This window comes from Ascaphus truei, unplaced genomic scaffold, assembly GCF_040206685.1.
Source record: "Ascaphus truei isolate aAscTru1 unplaced genomic scaffold, aAscTru1.hap1 HAP1_SCAFFOLD_1201, whole genome shotgun sequence".
In the NCBI taxonomy this organism is placed as follows: domain Eukaryota; kingdom Metazoa; phylum Chordata; class Amphibia; order Anura; family Ascaphidae; genus Ascaphus; species Ascaphus truei.
The window spans coordinates 5,001-27,500 of record NW_027454072.1 but is presented as its reverse complement, the minus strand read 5'-3'; the positions used below and the strand labels follow the sequence as shown (position 1 = coordinate 27,500).

Genomic DNA, 22,500 nt, shown 5'->3' with positions numbered 1-22,500 from the left:
AAATGTAATTTGCCCATGGAAAATATTAGCTTTCATGCTTTTATGTGATAGTGACATCACTACTTCCTCTCTCTAAATTAATACGCTCGCTCTTCTCTATTGGATACTTCTACATATATTCTACATACATTTCGAGTACCAGGAGGTAGCTGGTGGGCGTCTCGAAGGTGTCGAGAAGGCTGATCAGCTGTGGGTGCTGCAGGCTCTGCAGGACTCCGAGTTCATGGGTAACCTGGTCTCTCTTCATTAACTTCTTGTTCACACACTTGGTGGCTACAGCGCGTCTCGTTACTTTTTGCTCGCACTTTTTTACGACAGAAAATCTGCCCCTGATGACAAACAAAGGCCAACATGGAAAAATCACTGTCAATGTTTAAAATATCAAAGCTGATTTTAGAATTTGACAAGCAAACACATTTCTGTAGATGGAAACAAGTAACAGACACACTGTTTGTTCTATGATACTTTCACCATTCCCTCAGCTGTGCTTAAAAAGTGCACCACATCCTCAATGCTGACTGATTTTTTTTTGTCCTAAATATAAATAGATGGTAGAAGACAAAGGAAGAGAGATGAGAAGCCACAGTAGAAGAAATCTTCTGCCAGTGCTTTTCTGATCTTAAAACATGCTGTGTCCTGGGAGACCGCAGTTGCGGTTTTTGGCACATACAGTAGAAGTTTTGCTACAGATGTATACTAATGACGTTTTTTATGTATGAATTAAAAATAATACCTGCCGAGTTCAGCCACCTCGCTATATGCAACATCAAAGTTGTCTTTCCAGATTACCCTCAGCCCATCACTTCCAGGACCTATGGTCAAGAGGAAACAGAAAAATCAAAAAGACCTTATAGCTTTAATTTAGAAATCAGTGATGATCAATATTTTTCACGGCCAGTAGAGGGCATTATTTTGTTACTTATTTGAATCTAGCTGAATAAAAACTGTCTATGAAGATAGACACTATGCAGAAAAACCTTACAGGACTTTATTTAAAAACATTTTTTTTTTAAAGAGTTTTAAATTAACACAGAGCAATCAAATAATTTTGCCTTTAAATTTAATATAACATGTATTAATGAACGAGGCATCATGGATGCATATATAAAAGATCAAGCTGCAGTTGACATATTTTGAGAGCTTCCTTCTTTGTCTAAAAAGATGCATGTCATTACCCAGAATCCTTGGCCACACTGTATGTTGTGTGAATACGCAGTTTTGAGGACCTGTCTGGGACATGCGATTGTGGTGAATGTGTTCATAAGTGTTCTTTATCTTCACTACTGTATACTCTGTAAGGAGGAGGTATTTTTCACACTTCTTTTTTACTCACCATAAGGTTTTGTTAACCTAGTATGGAGCCATAAACAGCTTCACAATACAAAGCCAGCAATTACCATCATACTGATTAGACCCAAAAGGTCAAAATAGCTGCCCGTGTATGCTTGCTGGGTGTGTACTTCTTTGACCTGTGTTTTGCTTTAAAAGTGGTGTAGTACAGCAGGCAGAAGTTTAAAGAGATCCATGTTAGAAACGAAACTTTTTGCTTTATCTACTTTATGAGAGGCCATTTGCATACAATTACCCAGAATGCTGGCTGCAGTATCCTGTGTGATTACGAGATAAAACAGGTTTGTGTTCCCATCGGAGATGTTTATATGCGCACAAGTATTCTTTATTTCTGTACTTTGTACGCTGGAGGATTCTTGTCACTTTTTTCACTCACCATAACATACAAGTGTACACGAGTTACAATTATAGAAACATACAATATGATACCTAATAATGCATAATTATATATACTTATCCTATCGCTCTAAAGATAATGAATTTAAACATTCACATTGATCCTATTATGGCCAAATGTAAAGTTTAACCAAAAAAAATAAGAAATTATTATAGAAGTGTATTTATACACACACACGCGTGCACGATTGACCTTGTTTTACAGAAGAATATAAAACATGAAAACGCACTAAGTTAGTAATTTCATATATTATAAATGGACAGTAGGCGATAACATAATACAGTAAATAACTAAACTAACCTAGAACTCTTAGACTGGAAGATGACGACACTGAACCCATGTCGTTTGCAGCTATGCAGGTGTATATACCATCATCCTCGTTGGCAACACATGCAATCTTTAGTGTGGCTTCACCAAGATCACTGCAAATCAAAAGGAGCTCGTCAGAGATTATTACGAGACCCCCCCCACCCAAAGCTCATACAGTACATTTTATCATAGCCCTGCTGAAGACGTCAATCGTTAGGGTTAACAGTTTAAACTGATTACCGGAGACAGGATATGTCAATCCTACCTTTGTGTCTCCTATGCCAAATTCTACTTTCATTTGCATAGTTTGTGGGAACGTTTTCAGCATCTCAAACGACTTTATCCTACAACCATTACTCACAAAAACTGCAGGCGGTATCCGCAGTAATGTCAGGGTTTTGGTACTCCTATGATCAACTACCAATAATATTGCATTATTCCTCATGTCCGACTTGTTTCAACTTTAAGAATAGTCAGTGATCATTTTGTTTCAACTAATGTTTTCCCTCGTTTAAAATTGTTCTTTTATATGCGTTCTCCTTTAGTGTGGTGCAAATAGAGCTTTTGGCTGTGGCTAAAAATATGGTGTTCCAATCGTCCTCCTCTAGAATCTCTCCTAGGTCCGTCTCCCATTGGTTTCTAAAAGCAGGGGTGTGTTGGTGTGATGCTGAGAGATCGACTACTTCTTTATATATCGTTGATATAAGTCCCTTAGTGTCGGTTTCTGCCCGACAGAGCTTTTCGAATTTAGTCAGGGGGGGGTATGGGGCCAATTTGTTGTAGAATGCTCTTATCTGGAGATATTTAAAGAATTCTGAGTGGGGGATATTTTGTTCTGATCTGATGTGTTCGAATGTTTTAATTTTAAGATCAAAACCCTCTAGGTCCTTGATCCTATTGTATCCTTTTGATCTCCATACTGAACAATTACTGCCTATTAGACCAGGTGCGAACCTCGGATTATTCCATATGGGGGACATTAGGGAATTAACTGATGTAAGAGAGTTCTTAATTTTGGAAGCTTCCCAGATCGACAACGAGTTAGTCATTGATGTGAGCGGCAGATCTATGTGTTTTCTTGAGTTTTTAGGTAGCCAAATTAAACTGCTAAGGTCCAATGGGGAACTAGCAGCACCTTCCAACTCCACCCATCTTTTCAATTTAGGGTCGGAGTGCCATTGTATAATATGACTTAATTGAGCCGCTTTATAATACGATAACAGGCAGGGTACCGCCAAGCCTCCCGCTAACACAGATCTTTTCATATTTATTTTATTGACTCTCGGTTTTTTCCCCTTCCAGATGAATTTGGATATTTCAGACTGAAGTGAGAGTATATCCTTCAGTCTGAGTGGCACTGGCAGGGTTTGGAAGAGGTATAGGATACGGGGTAGTAGGTTCATTTTGATGCTATGTATCCTACCTATCCATGAAATTTGCTTGGAGGCCCATCTGGAGAGGTCTTTTTTTAAGGAACGAATTAGGTTGGGATAATAACGCATATAAAGTACTCATGAGGTGGTACCTCACCCCACTCAAATTATCTAAGTTCGTGCCAGGTTCCTCCCCCCTATGCCCCAAACAGTGCGGAGGAACGGCCGACTTGTTACATATGCTGTGGTCTTGCCCACGAATAGCCCAAATATGGGACAAGATTAGAAATTGGATACAGAGGATTTTTGACCTCACTATTCCCCCAGATCCTTGGCTGTTCCTCCTGAACAGACCTCTAAAAGATCTAACAAAATCCCAAAATAAATTAATTTCTCATTTTGCAATTGCAACGAGGTGTGAGATCGCAGCACTATGGAAACGCCCCGACATACCAAACATCCCAAATATTCGGAATCGATTATGGTTTATCTGCCAGATGGAAAAGTTAACGAGTCTGGTTAACGACACTGGTGACAATTATCTAAACGTCTGGCTGCCTTGGTTAGCACAGACAGACATCCCCGGGGTTGAGCGTAACACAATTTGGCATTGATAATGGTAGATGCGTTCTCCTGTAGGAGTGAGCGATTTCAAAGATCCCGTTCTATCTTATATACTTCAACACTCAGGCACCAGCTTACTCATTCTACGACTGACAACTGGAGTATCTCTCGTGACCCGGCGATACCAACATCTAGTAATCAATTACCTCCTTTCCCTATCCCCCCTGCCATTTCCTAACCCTCCTCCCCCTTCCCCACCTCCCCCCCCCCCTTTTTTTTTTTTTTTTTCCCCTCTTTTCCCCCCTCAACCCCGGTTCAACCCCATTTTCCACGGCTCAGTAGGGCGCGAAAAGTCGTGGAACCCCCACTTTATATACAGCACAATGTTTCAAAGATTGTATTTATTTTACTACAATGCACAAAGTAACTATGTAATGTATGTTTTATTGTATTTTTTACGCAAAAAAATATTTCAATAAAATACAAGTTATAAAAAAAAAAATGAAAAAAAAAAAAAAATTGTTCTTTTATAAAAACAGATTACAGTCAATTGTTTTCTATTCTAGTTTGAAAAACAAAACAAAAAACAAAATTAGAATGTACTGCTGCTTCAAAGTAAAAACCTGTGTAGATTATAACAGCAGTGTCATCAAGTGTAACAGCCATAACTTTCATACACAGCTTATCTAATGTGAGGACAAAAGAACAAGCGCAAATATCGTATTATATTAATCAGGTGTAAGAGTGAATAAAAATAAATGTTATACAGTACTCTGAAAGCGTGCTGCTCCTTAAAAGGACTCAATCCAAGTCCAGAGATAGATATTGAAGCAGGGGATCAGGTGCACACTCACATTCAGAAATATAAAAAGAAAAAACATACACATATAGTGTAACAGAGTATTCATGAACGTATTAAAAGCAAGTAGCAGTCTCACTCATGTTTCCTGTGAGTAATTACGGCTTTTTGGTTATCTGGAGTGACCACCTCAGATACAATTTTCAATGGTGTTGTCCATCAGCATACGATCATGCAGTGAGATGTGGGAAGGAGGATCCCATATGTGGAAAACGCGTAGGGTGGACAGCACATACTGTAAGAGATGTATTTGGCTCTTGGTGAACCCTGGTGACACCCTGCAAAAGAATAAGTTCCATCTTCCTGTAAACCTCCACTGTGGAAGGCTGCCACGGGTGGAATATCAGAGGAGGAAGTGCAGCCTGTTGCCATTGTCTGACCCTGGGTGTTCCCAATGCTTGAATCCTTTTTATGTTTGCGAGTGTTACATTTTTATTATTCGTTATCGGTTATAAAGCTATATTGCACTCTCTCTGTGTCATCCATTTTCCACATATGGGATCCTCCTTCCCTCATCTCACTGCATGATCGTGCGCTGATGGACAACACCATCGAAAATTGTATTTGAGGTGGTCACTCCAGATAACCAAAAAGCCGTGATTACTCACAGGAAACGTGAATGAGACAGCTATTTGCTTATTTTTAATACGTTCATCAATACTCTGTTGATATAGATATATAACATAGGGATGGAGGTTCTCTTTGGAGACCAAACTTGGTTTTGCACCTGTATACCTATGAATATTGGAATGTTCACTAGCAAAAGAAGAAGGTTCCTTTGTAAACTGTTCCAAGAAGTTGGTTGAGAGGTGAAGTACTGAATGCGTTTGGTTATTTTCAAACTTGTATTTTCCCTATTTATTAAACAAAAACCTTATTTTAATACAATCTCCCAGAAATTAATTAAGCACACAAGTTTATTATATAATAATTATTACAGAATATTTGATGTTGTACCTGTATGCGATGCTGTAGTGTCCGTCGTTGCTCAGTATATTATGATCGGGACCCTTCCATGTGACGGACGCCTTGGGGCGTCCACAGATTTTGCATCGAAGGATGACCGTCTCTCCTGTCTCACATGTTACCTCACTTAGGGGTATTATAAATTCTGGAGGAGCTATGAAAAACAACAGAGTGAAACAATTTAGGACACAAATCAAAAAAGTCTGTACATTTAATGACCCCGTAACTTATTAAATGCTACAACAAAAATGTATTGCGTGTGCGCTCTATATACTAAACTTTTTTTTTTAAATGTAATTTCAAACTATGGATTATATGTAAAAAGTCATATAACCACCTTTATACATATCACACAAAATTAATAAAGGGTTTTACATCCCCAAGTCCCCAACGGTGCCTCTTCCAAGACATGGAAATACTGCATTTAATCCATTTAGTGTAACAATATGATTTAGTACTTTGTGACTTTGTTCCCAGTCATCATGGAATTTAGTGATGATAGTGGGAACGGCGGCTGTAGCACAGCGTTCCTTGAAAAACCTCAACTAGTGCGGGAATTGCAGCAGAAAAAACATGGGTGTATTTGATTTGAACGTTTTAACACTCCACCCATGGTTGCAGTTGCAAGTTATACAAAATTTGCCCCTTTTCAGCAACAGTATATATATATATATATATGCAAATACAACTGTATGCTCATCTGCATGTCTTAGGCAGGTCTGCAACCCCGCCTTTCCCCATTATCACCCAGCATACAGCACTTCCACTGCAGCAAGGGATTCTGGGAAATGACATGCAAATGAGCACACAGTGTCACTTTTTGCCTCAAAAACCATTTTTAACATGGTTCCCTATAGGCTTAAGCTTGCTGCATGGTCACAGCTTTGAGCACAGCCAGGGTTAAGGTGCATACCCAGAAAACCACCCACAGACAGCTGTTTCGACCTTAATGGGTCTCATCAGTGTGGGGTTGATTTTAACTGGGTATGCAAAGAGGCTATGGGATAGGCTATACCATAATACTGAGTTAAGTTATGGTGAGTAAAAAAAGTGACAAAAACCCTCCACAGGAAAGCAAAAATGCAAATACAACTGTATGCTCATCTGCATATCTGAGGCAGGTCTGCAACCCCGCCTTTCCCCATTATCACCCAGCATACAGCACTTCCACTGCAGCAAGGGATTTTGGGAAATGACATGCCATTTCCCAGAATCCCTTGCTGCAGTGGAAGTGCTGTATGCTGGGTGATAATGGGGAAAGGCGGGGTTGCAGACCTGCCTAAGACATGCAGATGAGCATACAGTTGTATTTGAATAGTTGCTTTCCTGTGGAGGGTTTTTGTCACTTTTTTTACTCACCATAACTTAACTCAGTATTATGGTATAGCCTATCCCATAGCCTCTATATATATCAAATCACCAAAAAATGTACTCGCCAAACAAAAAAATCTACTCTGCGCTGCTTGGGCCAATAGGAGCTCGCCACGATGTTAAATCCACTCGCCCGGGGCGAGCAAATGTATAGGTTTGTCGAACACTGTATATGTATATATATATATATATATATATATATATATATATTACTCAGCAAGCATTAAGTCAACATGGTTTGCAATTTTGCTCAATATGTTAATTTGCCAAATTCTCACGAATTCAAAGATTCACTTAATGCCGAGACTATGAATAGAGCCTATACACCATATTTTGCTCACAATTTGCCAACATTTTGCAACTGCATCTTCAATAGTTTTGTACGTCTGTAGATTCGAGATTGGGGGACTCAGAGAAAATCTTTTGTTATCTCTGCAGGGCTACGTTGGCATCCTAAGAGGCTGTCAGCCCAGCCAGCTTGTGGGCCTTTCAATTACCTTCTGGCTGGGCTCCAATTTCCAAAATCAAAAAGGTCTTGTGTATTAATAAAGGCTATTTTAATTAAATGTTTTTCTCAAAAGATTTCCTTCCAGATTCATTCTGCCGAACCCCCCAAAAAACATGGAGCTGTATTAATTCTTACAAAAATGTATTTAATGTTGAAAACATCCCGCCTGTAACTGAACGGAAAACATTTCATTTTTAGACATCTAAAAGCTGCATATAGCAACCTAACAGGACTGAGTATGATATACAGACGAGTATTAAGAGGGTTTTTTTTTGGTTACACATACTGTGCCTAAAAAGAAAGTTGCAGCAAATTGTGTCGTGTCAATCATAGCTGAAGAATATATATATATATATATATATATATATATATATATATATACACACAGTGGTTGACAAATCACCAAAAAATCTACTCGCCACACAAAAAAATCTACTCGCCACCTAGTACCAAACGTGTGCTGCTTGGGCCAATATTTACTCGCCCGGGGGTTAAATCCACTCGCCCGGGGCAAGCAAATGTATAGGCTTGTCGAACACACATATATATATATATATATATATATATATATATATATATATACACATACATATATATATATATATATATATAAAGCAGGTGGTCTCTGTAGCTTAACTCCGTTAATATCAGCTTTGGGGACCACCTACTTCCAGAGATACTTACCTCCGAAGTAGATGCCAGTAGCTGCTCGAGCTCAAGTTTGAAGCTCCTGTGTCACATGGACCAATAGGAAGCCACACCAATTAAGTCACGGCTTCCTATTGGCCAGCAGGATGGGATATATCTAAAGGGTGGACATATTTTGAGCCCTGGTAGCCGAGGAGAGTGGCAACCAGCACCTAATTCGCAGGTATCTCTGGAATCAGGGGGCCCAAAGAGCTGAAATTAATGGGGTTCAGCTCTCTCCCCCCCTTTTCCCGCTTCAACCCTATATATCAAACATCTAAAAAAAATATTATCGCAAAAAAATCTGCCACCTTGGATTGCTTCTTTAAAGGTCCCTTCAAAAATGTGTTATTATTTCTCAAACATAAATCACCGTGGGAATATCACAATGATGTGCTCATAAGAACTAAAATTACAGGCAGCTGTACAAAATACATAAAAATAATTACAGAGCGACTACAAATAAATGGTAAAATGAAATACTAAAATGAATTAATGCCAAACATGGCATTCTATACAATATGATGCATTTACAAACACTAACTTCCGAACTTCTTACAAGAAACTCCCTTCTGCCTCAAGTATATGTATTTAAATGGGGTTATTCGGCAGTAGGTTTGTAGCATTGCAACGTACCGTCATAAATAAAGTTTGGATTCAGGAGCTGTTCAAAGGAAAGAAATGACAGTAAATTAGAAAAGGTGTTATACTTCTAAACGTTTGAAAATGGCCATTTCACTATCTTTATCATAGAGTAAGATTATTATTATATGAAAAGCTTTCCCCTCCAAATATATAACTTCACTAACATACAGGTGCGCCGACGAGTATTCCAAAACTTGCCTTGGAAAATCTGGGGCTATCACCAACAAGATCCAGGTACATGCTGCAACATTTCAGTGACATTTCTGCAGACAGACTAATGGCCCATCAGATTAACACAGCAGGGGTCCCTGGCAGTCCCATTCAGTTTGATGCAGTTTGATACCCTAAGGCCGCGTCCATACAGCGTGCGACCTGAACAAAAGGGCGCACCTCAATGAGACAGACTATAGAGTGCGTGATAAAGTGCGACTGATTTTCGCAAGACAAATTTTTTTGGTTTTTGTCGCGTGACGGCAGGGTAATGTGGGTGGTTCAGCCAATGAGGGCGAACCAGCCTTGCGACGTCACGGCCACGCTTCCTCGTCGCTTTGGATCTCAGCCACAGATCGCTCGGCCAACAGGCGCCTTCGCACGCCCACTATATCCGAGGCCTAAAAGAAGGAGCAGTGATGGGGCCTGGAAGTCTGCATGAAACCAGTACTATTTTCCAGATCAGATCTACATCTATCATTAAAGGTGATGGGGACAGTATACTGCAGGGCTGCCGCAAGGCTTTTTTATAGTATGGGGGCGAAATTTCATTTAGACGCCCACTGCGTTACTAATAGACTATGCCAGACAGCCAGGGAGAGAGAGAGAAGTTACTATGTTGCCGCTCCCCCCAACTCTCCCCCCGCAGTCAAATCCAATGACCTCCCTTTCATTTCTTCTGGCTAACTGTAATTTAGAAATGCCTATATAAATGTATTCCTTCATTTGAATGCATGGAAACTTGATATGGTGAAAGTATTTACAAGTAGTTCTATTGTGACTGCCTCACATACACACTTTAGGCTGGGACATTTTTGGCGTAGAAATTGTTTAATCATAGTAAAGAGAGCTTTTAACTCTGCAGTAATTACAGCTATCCCTGATTTTGCAATATCCATATCTTACAACACACAAAATAAATCAGTGTAAGAGGTGCCACATTTACCTTCACGGATGCCTTATTGGCTAGTCCTTCTCTTGATTTGCGATAGCCATTTTCTAACTTGATCTCTCTTTTGCCATCTTTTTCCCTCTTTTCAGTTTTCTTCCTGATTCGGAGTGCTGTATGCCAAGATGATGACTTCCTGCCAGGAGCAAAATAAAAACAATCACTTACATGAATTAAATGGAGAAGCTAGATGTTTCCTGAAAAGACAGAATTAGACATTGGACTAGTCTTAACGGCATCCATGGTAAGTTAGACAAACATAATTATTACTATACATTGTCCAAAGATATTGGTGCAATAACCACACTTTCAAACTGTTTTTATTTTTTAAGTTCAGTCCCCAACATTTTTAAAAAATATATATATTTAAATCTTTCTTGAGTTGAGTCGAGTGTGTGTACTGTATGAATGTAAGCAGAGCAAGGGGAAGACAGCTGCAAAACATACTTAACAAGGAAGTGTGAAAAATGTGAATTTTCCTTAAGGGGAGCTGTTGTGCTGCGGAAGGAGAAAGTGTACTGCTTAGCCGGGGGCTGTTGAGTGGACGCACAGTTTTTATTTAAAAACAGTGCGTCCTGGAAAGCATCTGACTAAAGCCTATCCCTCCCCCATGTGCAGTATGCGATTTATGACTTAAGGTGTTAAATGGTCCCTGAATGTGAGTGATGTAAGAGTGTTTGTGTATGTAAATATACATTTATAAAGTGCCCACACTGGGGTAGGCTTCAGTAAAAATATAGTAAAATATAGAGTACACTACATTTTCTATGTTTTTTCAGAGCTAGCTATAAAATTTTTGGAAAGCTAATGAATATTAAAAATGAAAAATAAAATAAAAAACAATAATTAAAAGGTATTACAACAAACCATGAATGTACACTTGTCAAGGACCAACGCGTCAATGAAAAATTTGGATTATACAGAGTTTCCCAAGAACATCTTGAAGGAAGACCACACACAAATATTAGGAAATAGCAAAATGAATGAAGCAGGGTTGGGGACCCATGGAAGGCATGCAAACATGTACTCTTTACTTTGTATCACCACACACCTGAACCCACCCACCCACCCACGGAAACCACTCTTGATTAATACCTACTTCATGGTTCCATCAGGGATGTCAGTGATGACTGCGCTTGTGTGACCTAGGACATAGCTTGGAATCCAGCCCTCGGCCGCAGGGCACTCATCAGTGGCAGCTCGGAACACCAGAAACATGTTCTGTTGGTTGCTTGCCAGAATTTGTACAACCTCTCCCTGGTAGACATTGATCTCATCCTCCTTCACCGCCGTGTAATCGTGCGTCACCAGCATGGTGGAGATATTGCTACTGCTGCTACTTTCACTCTGAGAGAATGTAATGGAAAGATAGAGAAAGAATTAAGGTTGGGTCCAGTGTAAACATGACCACCTGTTGTCATTATATTGCAGCGATAGCCAATGACACTCACTTTTACACAGCATATATGTTGTAAACTCTCCCTGTAATCTTTTTGCCTTTTCTATCAAATATACGTATTTGTTCTCAAATTTGTTTTTTTTTTTTTTTAGGCACAGCCAGGGCATTTATTCCTTTATGCCCTGATATTCTTTATATAATTTACATAACAGAATTCCCACATTTTATAACACACATGGTGAAATTTTCCTTATATTCTTAGTAGTTTCAGGTTAATGTAAACATATAATATATTCTGCACAGCCTTTCAATAGTTGCATTCATATAACTGAATATTTTAAGCGTTAGAGATCATTGTCAGCTCAAGCTGCAAATTTGTTTTACATAACACAACAAAAGGTGATACTTGCTACAAGTATTAAGCAACTCCTCACCAAACTCCCTATTTTTTTTATACTTGCAGAAATAAACCAATACAAAGCATTTTACACTTTTATGCAAAGTGATAAATCCTTTATTTAAAGCCATAGCAACTGAGCAGTGCCCTGTCATATGACAGCTTTCGATGCTCATTCAATTGAATTGGTGTTTTTTGCAACTGGAAAATAGCTTATGGCAGATCACCTTGTGTCAAATGCATTGTGCATGTCGAATGCAAGTTAGAATATAAAGTATTTTTAAACAATATAAAATAACCATTATACAGAAATATTTGGAATCCAGGGTGTCCTCAGAGCTGCAAGCAATGAACTTTAATTCTGGTGGGTCCATTGGCTCAAAAGATATTGTTCAAAAATCAGTTTTGGAGGGAATTGCTTCTTTAAGCTGAAATTAATATATACAATATATGTATTTATATAGGATTATAAATATATATATTTCCACCACACATGTGAAACAAATTAATAAAAAAATATATAAAAAACAATAAAAGTATATTAATTAGGAAAAAGAAGAGAAACAAATCGCATGCAAAGCAAAGTGTAGCTCAACCCTTCAGAAAAATGAAATAAAGTTTGGTAGAGGAAATAATAGATTAAGACACAGTGGACAAACTATGGGTTAAAAACAGAGAAATACTACATTCTTATAAAAAAAAGTGCAGTGGAAAGCATGGAAAATTACAGGTGCTAGAATTGTTTTTCAAACTTAAGAGGAAGATCTTAATTGTAAGTTTGTACAATCATCCAAGTGACCCAAACTGCTATTTGTGTGTGAGTGTGTTGAAAACTCAGTTTAGCTGATGCTTTCGACTGTCTTGTTAGCTTCCATGGTGGATGCAAGGCAGAAGATGAAACAGTGCTGATTAACCCAGCTTTTGTGCTTACAAACATTAAAAGCAGCGCACAGAGAGAGAAAAAAAAATCTTCAGGTACACCACAAAAGCAGTTTTCCGTGAGGATAAAATCTTTGCGGCTTGTCGTTGGTGAATTTGTACAGAATACTAAAACATATCCGATGCCATTGTTGCATTTATTTAAGCTCAATTGCCAGTTTAGAGTTTTCTTGATGGGGATGACAGCGATGGAGTCAAAAGCGTCACCTGAAAGTCCATCAAGACCAAGGCAGAACTTAAAAATGTATGTACAAAAAAAAAAGAGAGAAATATATATATTAAAAAAATGTAAATAAAAATAAATTAAGTTTTTACTTTACTTTGATCAAATTATTGTGGAATGGAATCTGCTGGTGGTGTAGGACCCTGGTTCGAGGCTTGTGGCAAAGACACCATATACCTTATGGATAAAATATTAGTGTTGTTTTTTTTGCTATGGCAGAAACACTTAGTGTCTGTACCTTCTACTTGTAGCACTATATTATAACATATTATCATACAATTATTACAAATCATTCATGTCCCTTTTTTTTGTCTTCCCATTAGAAAAAGAAAGAAAAAGCAAAGAAAGCGGTTAGTAGTAATCTAGAGGTCAAATCTAGTGTTAGGTGGCCTTTCATGTGTTGGCGCACAGATCACAAGCGAGTGCATATGATGTATGAAGGAGACCAGAAGAGTTGATTATTTCAGTGCAGGGAAGCACTGGAGAGTCAGAAGTTAGTAACGCAGAGTGGTGGTAACGAGCAGAAGGGTAGCATGAGAAGATTTTCAGAAGAGCTTGCAGAACGGAGATGGCTCTGTTCTTACCCCATTACTCTGGGTTGAGTGAACTGACTGCTCGCTGGTCGAGGAACAGGTGCTCATGCGGTCTGTATCCTTGCTGTGCGTGGAGTGGCGATGAACCTGGCGCTGAAGGGAGTCACTGTCCCCAGGGAAAGTGAAGGAGCCTGGGCGGCTAGCTGGGGATGCTGGGATGGAGCTCCAAAAGGAGCCTTTCTGCAGGGGGCTGCTGGGTGGAAAAGCTTCCTTGCCAAAAGATGATGAAAAATTAGACGAGACAGGAGAGTTGAGAGGTGAGGTAGCGCCGTTCCTTGCTTTTCCTAATGTAAGGGTACCAAGAGCATTCCTAGTACGACTGTCCTCTACACTTCCACGCAATTCTTTCTGGGCTCCATCTGCTAAGCTGGGGATGCCAGTAGCAGTCTTCCTGGTGCTCTCAAGCATCTTCAACTTTGGTTTGGGCTCCAATTCTTTATCCCGGCAGCCTGTCTCTGTGGCAGGAGGAATCCTGTCTGTGTGGCTGGGGGCAGTGTCTAAGGAGAGGCTGAGTGGTGCAACTGAGTGATGGCGAACAGACATACCTGACATCTTGTCTGTCTCTGCCTGCACCGAAGCTGCAGAGGAGACCAGAACAGGGGAGTGGTGTCTGACAGGTTGGGGAATCCGGGAGGGCCTGCTTCGACTGGAACCACTTAACCCACTACAGTTGCTGGGAACTGTGGTGGAGGTGAGGCTGCTGCTGCTGCTTCCACCGGTGTGGTTCCTATGGTATTCGATTGGTGATGTCAAGGCTATAAATTATATAGAGAAAAAAAAATGATTTGCATAAAGCACATATGCCATACTCTCCATTGGCAACCATGTCAATATATCAATGTGCTTTATACAGAAATAATGAACACAATTTTCCATTACATTATAAATTAAACCTGTGATACATCATAACTGCAATATTCTTGCATCAATTTTTAGGTCAATAAGATAGACCACATCTTTATCCTTTAAGCCTGTATGAAAAGAAATTGTAGAAGACAGCTACTGTATATATAGTCTTAAAAGCTAATGCACACCAATATTGTTCTGATCTCAAATAAGCAAATGTTAGGCCAACAAATTGTACATTTACAATTAAACTTTAATCATTTTCATCCTACAAAATATTGGTTCTAGATCTTTACATTAAAAAAAACATTCTCAAAACAATTGAACATAGTACAGGCAGAATAACAGAATACACTTGCAGTTTCTATGGTACAGATGCAGCCACGAGTATTAGAACTCTTGCCTGGGAGAGTTCTGGGGCAGTCTCACAGTAAATGCTACAACATTGTCTGAACATTGACTCAACGTTCTGTGAGATTCTTAATGGCCCATCGGATTAACACAGCAGGGGTCCCCTGCAGTCCCATTCAGTTTGAATGTGTTAATCCGATGGGCCATTATGAATCTCACAGAAATGTTGAGGCAATGTTCAGACAATGTTGAGGCATTTACTGTGAGACTGCCCCAGAATCTCCCAGAATTTCCCAGGTAAATACTGGTAGCTGTACATATATCCATGATTTTCAATGGCTCTACACATCCACTACAGCACATAACAGGTAACATGTATTAATGGAATTCTTTAAATACAGTACATTCTTTATTTGTCTTAGTTAAAATCATTAATGCAATACAAAAAAGAAAAAAGATATTTACCATTTAAGAAGTTGCGCTGGTTTTCCAAAATTTGGTTAATTTCATGGATCCATAACTGTTTTACTCCCGGGGATGCAGAGTGTAAAACATACATCTCGGTGGAATCAGCAGACCTTGACAACAGTGCAAACTTGCATGGATCGCTATCAACGCATTCCTCTAAACTAAGGCAACTCACCTGTGGGACAAAAAGTAGTAAAAATTGTAGTGCAAAAAAATCATGGGGGAATTAAAAAAATAAAATAAAAAATGATTCAGGCCGCAAGAGCATACAGTGTGATAAACATAGTAACAATTTGTATACATACAGACGAGACAACGAGTATTCTAAGGCTTGCCTTAAACTAGACCGGTTACATGTTGGTGCAACCTGGCTAGTTTAAGGCATTTCTGCATTGACTAATGACCCATCGGATTAACACCGCAGGGGTCCCTGGCAGTCCCATTCAGTTTGAATGGGACTGCCAGGGACCCCCACTGTTAATCTGATGGGCCATTAGTCAATGCAGAAATGCCTTAAACATGACCCAGCATGTACCTGGGTCTTTTTGGCGATTGCCACTGGTTTGTGTTAGAATAACCGTCGGCACTACAGTACAGTACGGGAATGCTGCGCTCTTATTGCAAATAAAGATTTAAAATGTTTTTCAGATTACGGTGAAAAAAATCAATAAAATGTAGGAATACTTTGACCAACAAAAATGCAAATTTTGCATATACTGTATATGGCTAAAAAGGTGTTCTACACAAAAGATCACTTTCCAAAACATTTATAGACATTGTCTATTTTTATAATAAATCAAACTAAAAACAATGGTTAAAATTGAGGTAATACTTAGTACACCTCTAGATTGTAAACTCTGAGCAAGGCCCTCATTACCTCTTTGTATCTGTTTATGCATGTTTGTCCTCATCTATATTTAACTGTTTATGTTTTTGGAATATTCATACCTCTGTACCCCATTATTCCGCACTGTGGAATATGTCGACGCTTCACAAATAAATGATAATAATTAGATGGGAACAAACGGAAATAGCCGTGTTAGTCAAGTTGCGATAGTGCAGAATAAATGAGTACTTCAGTATTAGGTGATACCTTTTTTTATTTGGACTAACAATTTATGTCATAGGACAAGCATTCGAGAGTTCTTCGTCAGCTGACGAAGAGGATAACTCTCAAAAGCTTGTCCTATGACAAATTGTTAGTCCAAATTCATTTATTCTGAGATTATATATACATGTGTGAATTTATATATATATATATATATATATATATATATATATATATGTGTGTGTGTGTATACACACACACACACACACACACACACACACACACACGTGTTTTCCATACACACTTACCTTGATACTATTTTTAAACAGGAACCCTGGCATAGAGTATCCTTTCTTTTTATCCAGGGGCTCACTGAAGATAACAATTTGCTCAAAGAGGAAGACCCGCCTCTCTTTGCAGCGTGGCAAAAGTCCTGTCTCTTGATCAGTGACCAGAAATGTGTCTTGCAGGAGGAGCTTTCCTTGGGCTACTATCTTGCCCTGTTAAGCATGGAGAAAGTTGGAAGAAAGGTGTTTTTTTTAATTATGCACACACCCCAGCTAACACTTGCTGCTTACAGTACAATGATGTAATGATATTTGAGTATTATTTGTTCAAAAGACATGTATAAAGAGCAGTGGTTTTCAACCTGTATTCCGTGGCACCCTGGGGTTTGGGGATATGTTACTAGGGGTTACGAGAAGAATTTGGTAGTGACATGCATTATAATCTTTGCTATATTTTTTATTAATATTTCAACCCTGTTTTAGTGTGTAATGTTAAACGTATATATATATATATATATATATATATATATATTATAATGTATATCTATTTATGTAAAAACATAGGCACTTTCATATCAACAGTATTTTAGAGTACAAAGGATAACGGTAATGTGGAGTTTGGCAGAGTTGCAATACATTTTTAAAGGGGTTTCACTGTGTCATAATATATTTCTAAAGGGAGCCACAGTTCTTGAAAGATTGAAAAACAGGATTAGAGTAATGTTTTCAACCAGTGTTCTGTCGAATCACGGGTTTCCATAAGAAGTTACACCCGGGGGTTCCCTTAGATCAAATTAAGTAATGGCAAACATTTTTTTCTGCTGTATTTTATAAATTAATAATTCAAAAAGATTAAAATGTAAGATTTAAATGTTATAAATTATATATAATATCTGGTCAAATGTTAATTTATTTAAAAAATATAAATTCTGTCACAGAAATAGTACATTTACTGACATAGTATAAATGGGTTGGGGTTCCATGAAGTCAAAAATGTTAAGGGGTTCCCACAGATTCACATTATATTTTCAATGTGTTTGACAGGTCTTAAAAGATTGAAAGCCACTGGATGAGAGTAGCACTCCCACCGTGTAGAACACACACAAACATTTAACGCAATAAACACTTAGCTATTTGCTAGTGGGCCCAGGGGCAGTTTAAAAGAAAAAAAAAACAAAAAGGCGCCACACGCCTTACCTCCTGGGGCCCTGCCTGTGGAGCAGCTGCAATGGCAGCGATGGAGAGAGCCCACCCAGGTGGTGATTGCGGAAGTGGGTCCAACTTCTGAGTTAGGACAACCTGCGTAGTACGGCCCCGCAGTACAGGTAGAGCCCAGGGAGTGGTTGTGCAGAAAGAGGGGTCTTTACAAATGCCAACCTCAAGGTCATTAAAAAACAAGCTAAAAAGCACTGGTCCCAGTACCAAACATTGAGGTACTCCACTTACAACTTTAGCCCAACCTGACAGCTCTCTGCTGTCTATCCTCCAACCTGTTTTCAATTCAGGTGCAAATATTTTTATCGAGTCCAATTTTCTTTATTTTGTACACCAACCTCGTGTGGAACCGTATCAAAAGCCTTTGCAAAACCTAAGTAGACCACATCAACTGCATTACCCTGGTCTAAATTCCTACTTAACTCCTAAAAGAAACGTACAAGGTTAGTTTGGCCTGACCTATTCTTCATAAATCCATGCTCACTATTACTAATAATTTTGATATCCATTAGGTTTTCCTGAATATTATCACATACTAAACCATCAAGTAGCTTCCTCACTATTGATGTCTGGCTTACAGGTCTGCAATTCCACGGTTGACATCTAGCTCCCTTTTTAAATATAGGCACCAAATCTGCTTTACGCCAATCTTGCGATACTGAGACTGTGGAAATTGAGTCCATGAATATTAAAGGTAATGGTTTGGCTATTAATGAATTTAGCTCCTTAAGAACTCTTGGGTGGATGCCAGGTGCTTTATTTACTTTAATTTTATCAAGCCACCTATTCCTCCGTTAGCAAATTGTTACTAATATAGAGGTTGTGGCTTCCTCCAGTTGCAATATTTTTACAATTGACTCCTCCTTGGTAAATATAGAGGCAAATAATGTGTTTAATACCTCTGCCTTTTCCTTATCACTAATAATTTGTCTGTAATCTCACAAGGAAAGGGTCCTATATTCTCTTTTCTAATCTTTTTTTTATTAAGGTACTTTAATAACTTTTATGGGTTGATTTTACTTTCTATTGCAATTCTTTTTGTGTTTTACAGTTTTGCTAATCTAATTGCCCAGATTAGCAAAAATTGAAAACAAAAAAGGATTACAATTAAATTGGAATTCGTCTAATCCATTCTAAATAATCAAATAAAATGCCTCTAGCCAGCAAGTGTGACGTTTAAAGTATAATCTTAATCAACATTACGTCAAATCCTTGCAGGCGTCCAACGTTCATCATGTCGTTGCACCGTTTCGGTATGATGCACATGACTTCCACGGCTTTCTGATGGAAGAAGGTCACAAGAGAAACCACTCAGAAGGCCATAGAAAATTGTAAGGCGTTTTACAAAAAGATCTGACCTTTTCAGTGGAGCCAGAATCATATGTAAAAGATACAGATCAGAAACTGAAAACTTTATTGGCAAAGAAAGAACGTACAATCATGCATATACAGTAGAGCTCTATTCCACAAATACTTTAATAAAATATCATGCACATAGGGGGGAGATCCACAAAAAGCTGATGCAGGGAATTGCACCCCAATCAAGCGTGGACTCAATTGTATTTATGAAATTACTGCCACAATCTTTTAACCAAGGAACGGATTCTGCTCCTTCATGTTAGTTTAAAAAAAATATTTTTTTTTTTTTTTTTTTTTAAATACTGTTATTATTAAAAGAAAAATGGGCACCCCAAGTACCTCCAATTCTGCTATGTCCATGCAAGCCTTCTTGGAGTATTTCAGGAAATCCTGAGGGTAGAAAAACAATCTTCATTGTCTAAGAAACATATCAGCCAAGGTTGGTGGGGAGGGAAATAAATGTAATTGCACAGGTGCAAAAACATATTGTTATGTCGTATTATTACACTCTTCAAAGACTATACAGTTCAATGTAAACAAATAGATAAAAAGTAAACAATAAAACAACTGCTAGTTATACTCAGTATGTGTTGAACTGTATAGTATCTTAAGTAGTAAAAACAAAATGCTACATTTCCCCCTAGACCACAGCTCGTTTTCTACCCAGTTTTCGGTGAGGAATGATTTGGGCATACCTTTAAAAGCAGCTGATATTTCATAATTCTTTGCACTGGTTTTATTAGCAAATCCGTAAGCTGAAGTCGGTGGCCCAAACGCTGCTTCAAGTCCTAGTGGTTTAGAAAATAATACTTTAGAGTTTGTTTACCATTCATACAAAAAAAATGTTACAAGATAAAAATGATCAGTTCTTGACTTATGGGTTGATTGTTAAGTCATCCTTCTTCCCTTTCACTCACAAGTTTCATTGTATGCTATACATGTCAGCATCTAAGGCCTGGGACATGGTCAGCGCTTATGCGCTGACCCGTGCTGCTGCACGGCAGAGCCCCTGCAGCCGCAATGAGAGCTGCTTTAGCAGGGGCTCGCGCACGCGTCAGCACGCTTGGGGAAGCGTGTGTCTGACGGAGTTTTGAAATTTCCCCGCTTGCCGGAGCGCAGGGCCGGTCACGTGAGCGGTTCGCCCAATGAGAGCGAACCAGCTCCGTGACGTCACTGGCCCGCCCCCGTCCCGCCCCCTGATGGCGCGCTGTGTAAGGCCAGGGAAAGCACCGCTTTCCCTGAGCCTCAGCGCTCCTCAGCACTGGTTAAAGGCACTATGTCCCAGGCCTAAGGATACTAATAAATCACAATTGCTGGTTTTGGGCCAAGGAGTGGATTCATTCTCACTCCACTGTCTCCAAACCATTTGTGACCCTAAGTAATTATTTGGATTACGTCAACTGAAAGTCTATCTTTCCCAGTAAAATATTTTCAAATAAGAAAATAATACATGGATGTACGTGGATGAACGCGTCCTCCATCACCAAACATCTACACGCGGCGCCTATTGATAATCCATCTGGGAGCTGTGCCAGCCACTATGAGAGGGGATACTCTCTAAATTATCCACTGCGGTTTAACATCCTGGCTTCGGTAAGCGGGCAATTCGGCTAGATATCGATTGGGTCCTTTACTTTGTCCATTTGTGCCTAATTGTACTGTATGTTTTTATATTATATTAAATACATCTTTTTTAGTCTAGTGTGTGGTTCAGCAACATTGCCATTTTTTGTTTGTTTGTTTGTTTTTTTAGTGTCTTAACAGTATTACACTATGTATTTCTTTTTTCATGTTTGATTCACGCCGGCTGAGATCTTCTCTCCATCACATCTGGTTGTATATTTAATTTATTTATCTACCATCCTGTGTGTTTAGCGCCATTGATACCCATCCAGTACCATTACTATTGTCTGACTAGGGGTCAGAGGTGTATCTAGGCTGCTACACTTTTTATGTACATTCTATTTATTTTTAGAGCATATGTTTTGATAAATATTACTGTTAGCGCTACCTATTGTTTTTTATTGTTTTTTAAAGAATACATTAACTGGTATATGAAACAAAAAGAGAGAAGCGCATAGTGTAAAACCATTCATCAATGGCATAGATCTCATAGGTAAGTATTGCGCTTACAATTTCAACATAAAACAATCGCTTATTAATCTCAGTTGGATCGGTTTCTAAAACCTGTATGTCCCCTCCGATGCGGCTGATGAGATGTCTTTGGCGTTACAACTCCTGCAACTTGGTCAACGTGGTGCAAAAGGAAGTGACATCACGCATACAAACACAGGGGAATAAGAGAGTTCAAGTGGCAAAAACCAAATGGTGATCCTCCAGTCCTACACAAATTCCACTTCATCAGGGAATGGATTCTATCTAAACCACTAGCTATTTATACTCCTATATCCCACTTAATTGGTCCTCCAAAAGTTGGTTCGAGGGAATATATGGACTGGGATCCATATGCACAAATCATATAACATGCTTATTACAAACACATATTACTAAAGACATAGGAGTACTGGAGCATAACTGGTTGTTTTTTGCGACCAGAACTCTCCCGTTTGTATGCGCTACGTCACTTCCTTTTTATTTTTTCTGATATTAACAAGTATATGTTCGTTGAAAAGGCAGTCAAGTTGCAAGGCACATTCCAGCTCTGCATTAGACACTTCAAACACACAATTATATACTAATACCTTCTATTAAATTGACTATTTGTTACTTACCTCAAAATAGGTATCAATATATTCTGAAACAATGTGTTCAGACTTTGTCTTATTTTGGCAGTAAACTATGTACATGTGCAACCTTCTCTCCTGTTAAATAAATATAAAAGATTAATAGGTTCTAGTGGAAATATTGTTTTCTACTGAGACAAGCAGATTACATTTCTTAAAAATATAGACCTCAAAACATTGTTATTTATGCATAAGAAGCATAACTTTTTTTGCTGAGAATAATAGGCAACTTGTTAACCTTCCAATGATTCACTGTATAAAGATGTTAAATGCCTCTAAACAATTGGAAAATCCCAGAAGTCTTGGTTAGAAAAATAATAATTTAAACAGTGATAGCAGTGTTGGTCAAAACAGGTTTATTTGACAAACGTTATAATTTTTTTTGCTTTCCAGTTTTACTGTATCTAATATTTCTGTGACTTACAAGCAGAAATGTAGATGTA

At 38.6% G+C, this 22,500-nt stretch overlaps 1 protein-coding gene across 1 annotated transcript in view; it reads right to left on the bottom strand.

Annotated features, from left to right (window-relative positions):
• The window catches only part of LOC142475383 (triple functional domain protein-like), a 32,225-nt gene extending 10,029 nt beyond the window's left edge, over window positions 1-22,196 (bottom strand). The window contains exons 1-14 of the mRNA XM_075581298.1: window positions 22,046-22,196; window positions 20,009-20,101; window positions 19,653-19,703; window positions 19,158-19,235; window positions 16,761-16,952; window positions 15,402-15,579; window positions 13,731-14,494; window positions 11,288-11,535; window positions 10,186-10,324; window positions 9,021-9,048; window positions 5,810-5,972; window positions 2,048-2,169; window positions 734-812; window positions 129-329 (exon numbers count right to left, since the gene is read on the bottom strand). Of these exons, the coding sequence (XP_075437413.1) occupies window positions 129-329; window positions 734-812; window positions 2,048-2,169; window positions 5,810-5,972; window positions 9,021-9,048; window positions 10,186-10,324; window positions 11,288-11,535; window positions 13,731-14,494; window positions 15,402-15,579; window positions 16,761-16,952; window positions 19,158-19,235; window positions 19,653-19,703; window positions 20,009-20,101; window positions 22,046-22,120 (2,411 nt within the window). The 5' untranslated portion in view covers window positions 22,121-22,196. The remainder of the gene's footprint in view (window positions 1-128; window positions 330-733; window positions 813-2,047; window positions 2,170-5,809; window positions 5,973-9,020; window positions 9,049-10,185; window positions 10,325-11,287; window positions 11,536-13,730; window positions 14,495-15,401; window positions 15,580-16,760; window positions 16,953-19,157; window positions 19,236-19,652; window positions 19,704-20,008; window positions 20,102-22,045) is intronic.
• Window positions 22,197-22,500: the final 304 nt, after the last annotated feature.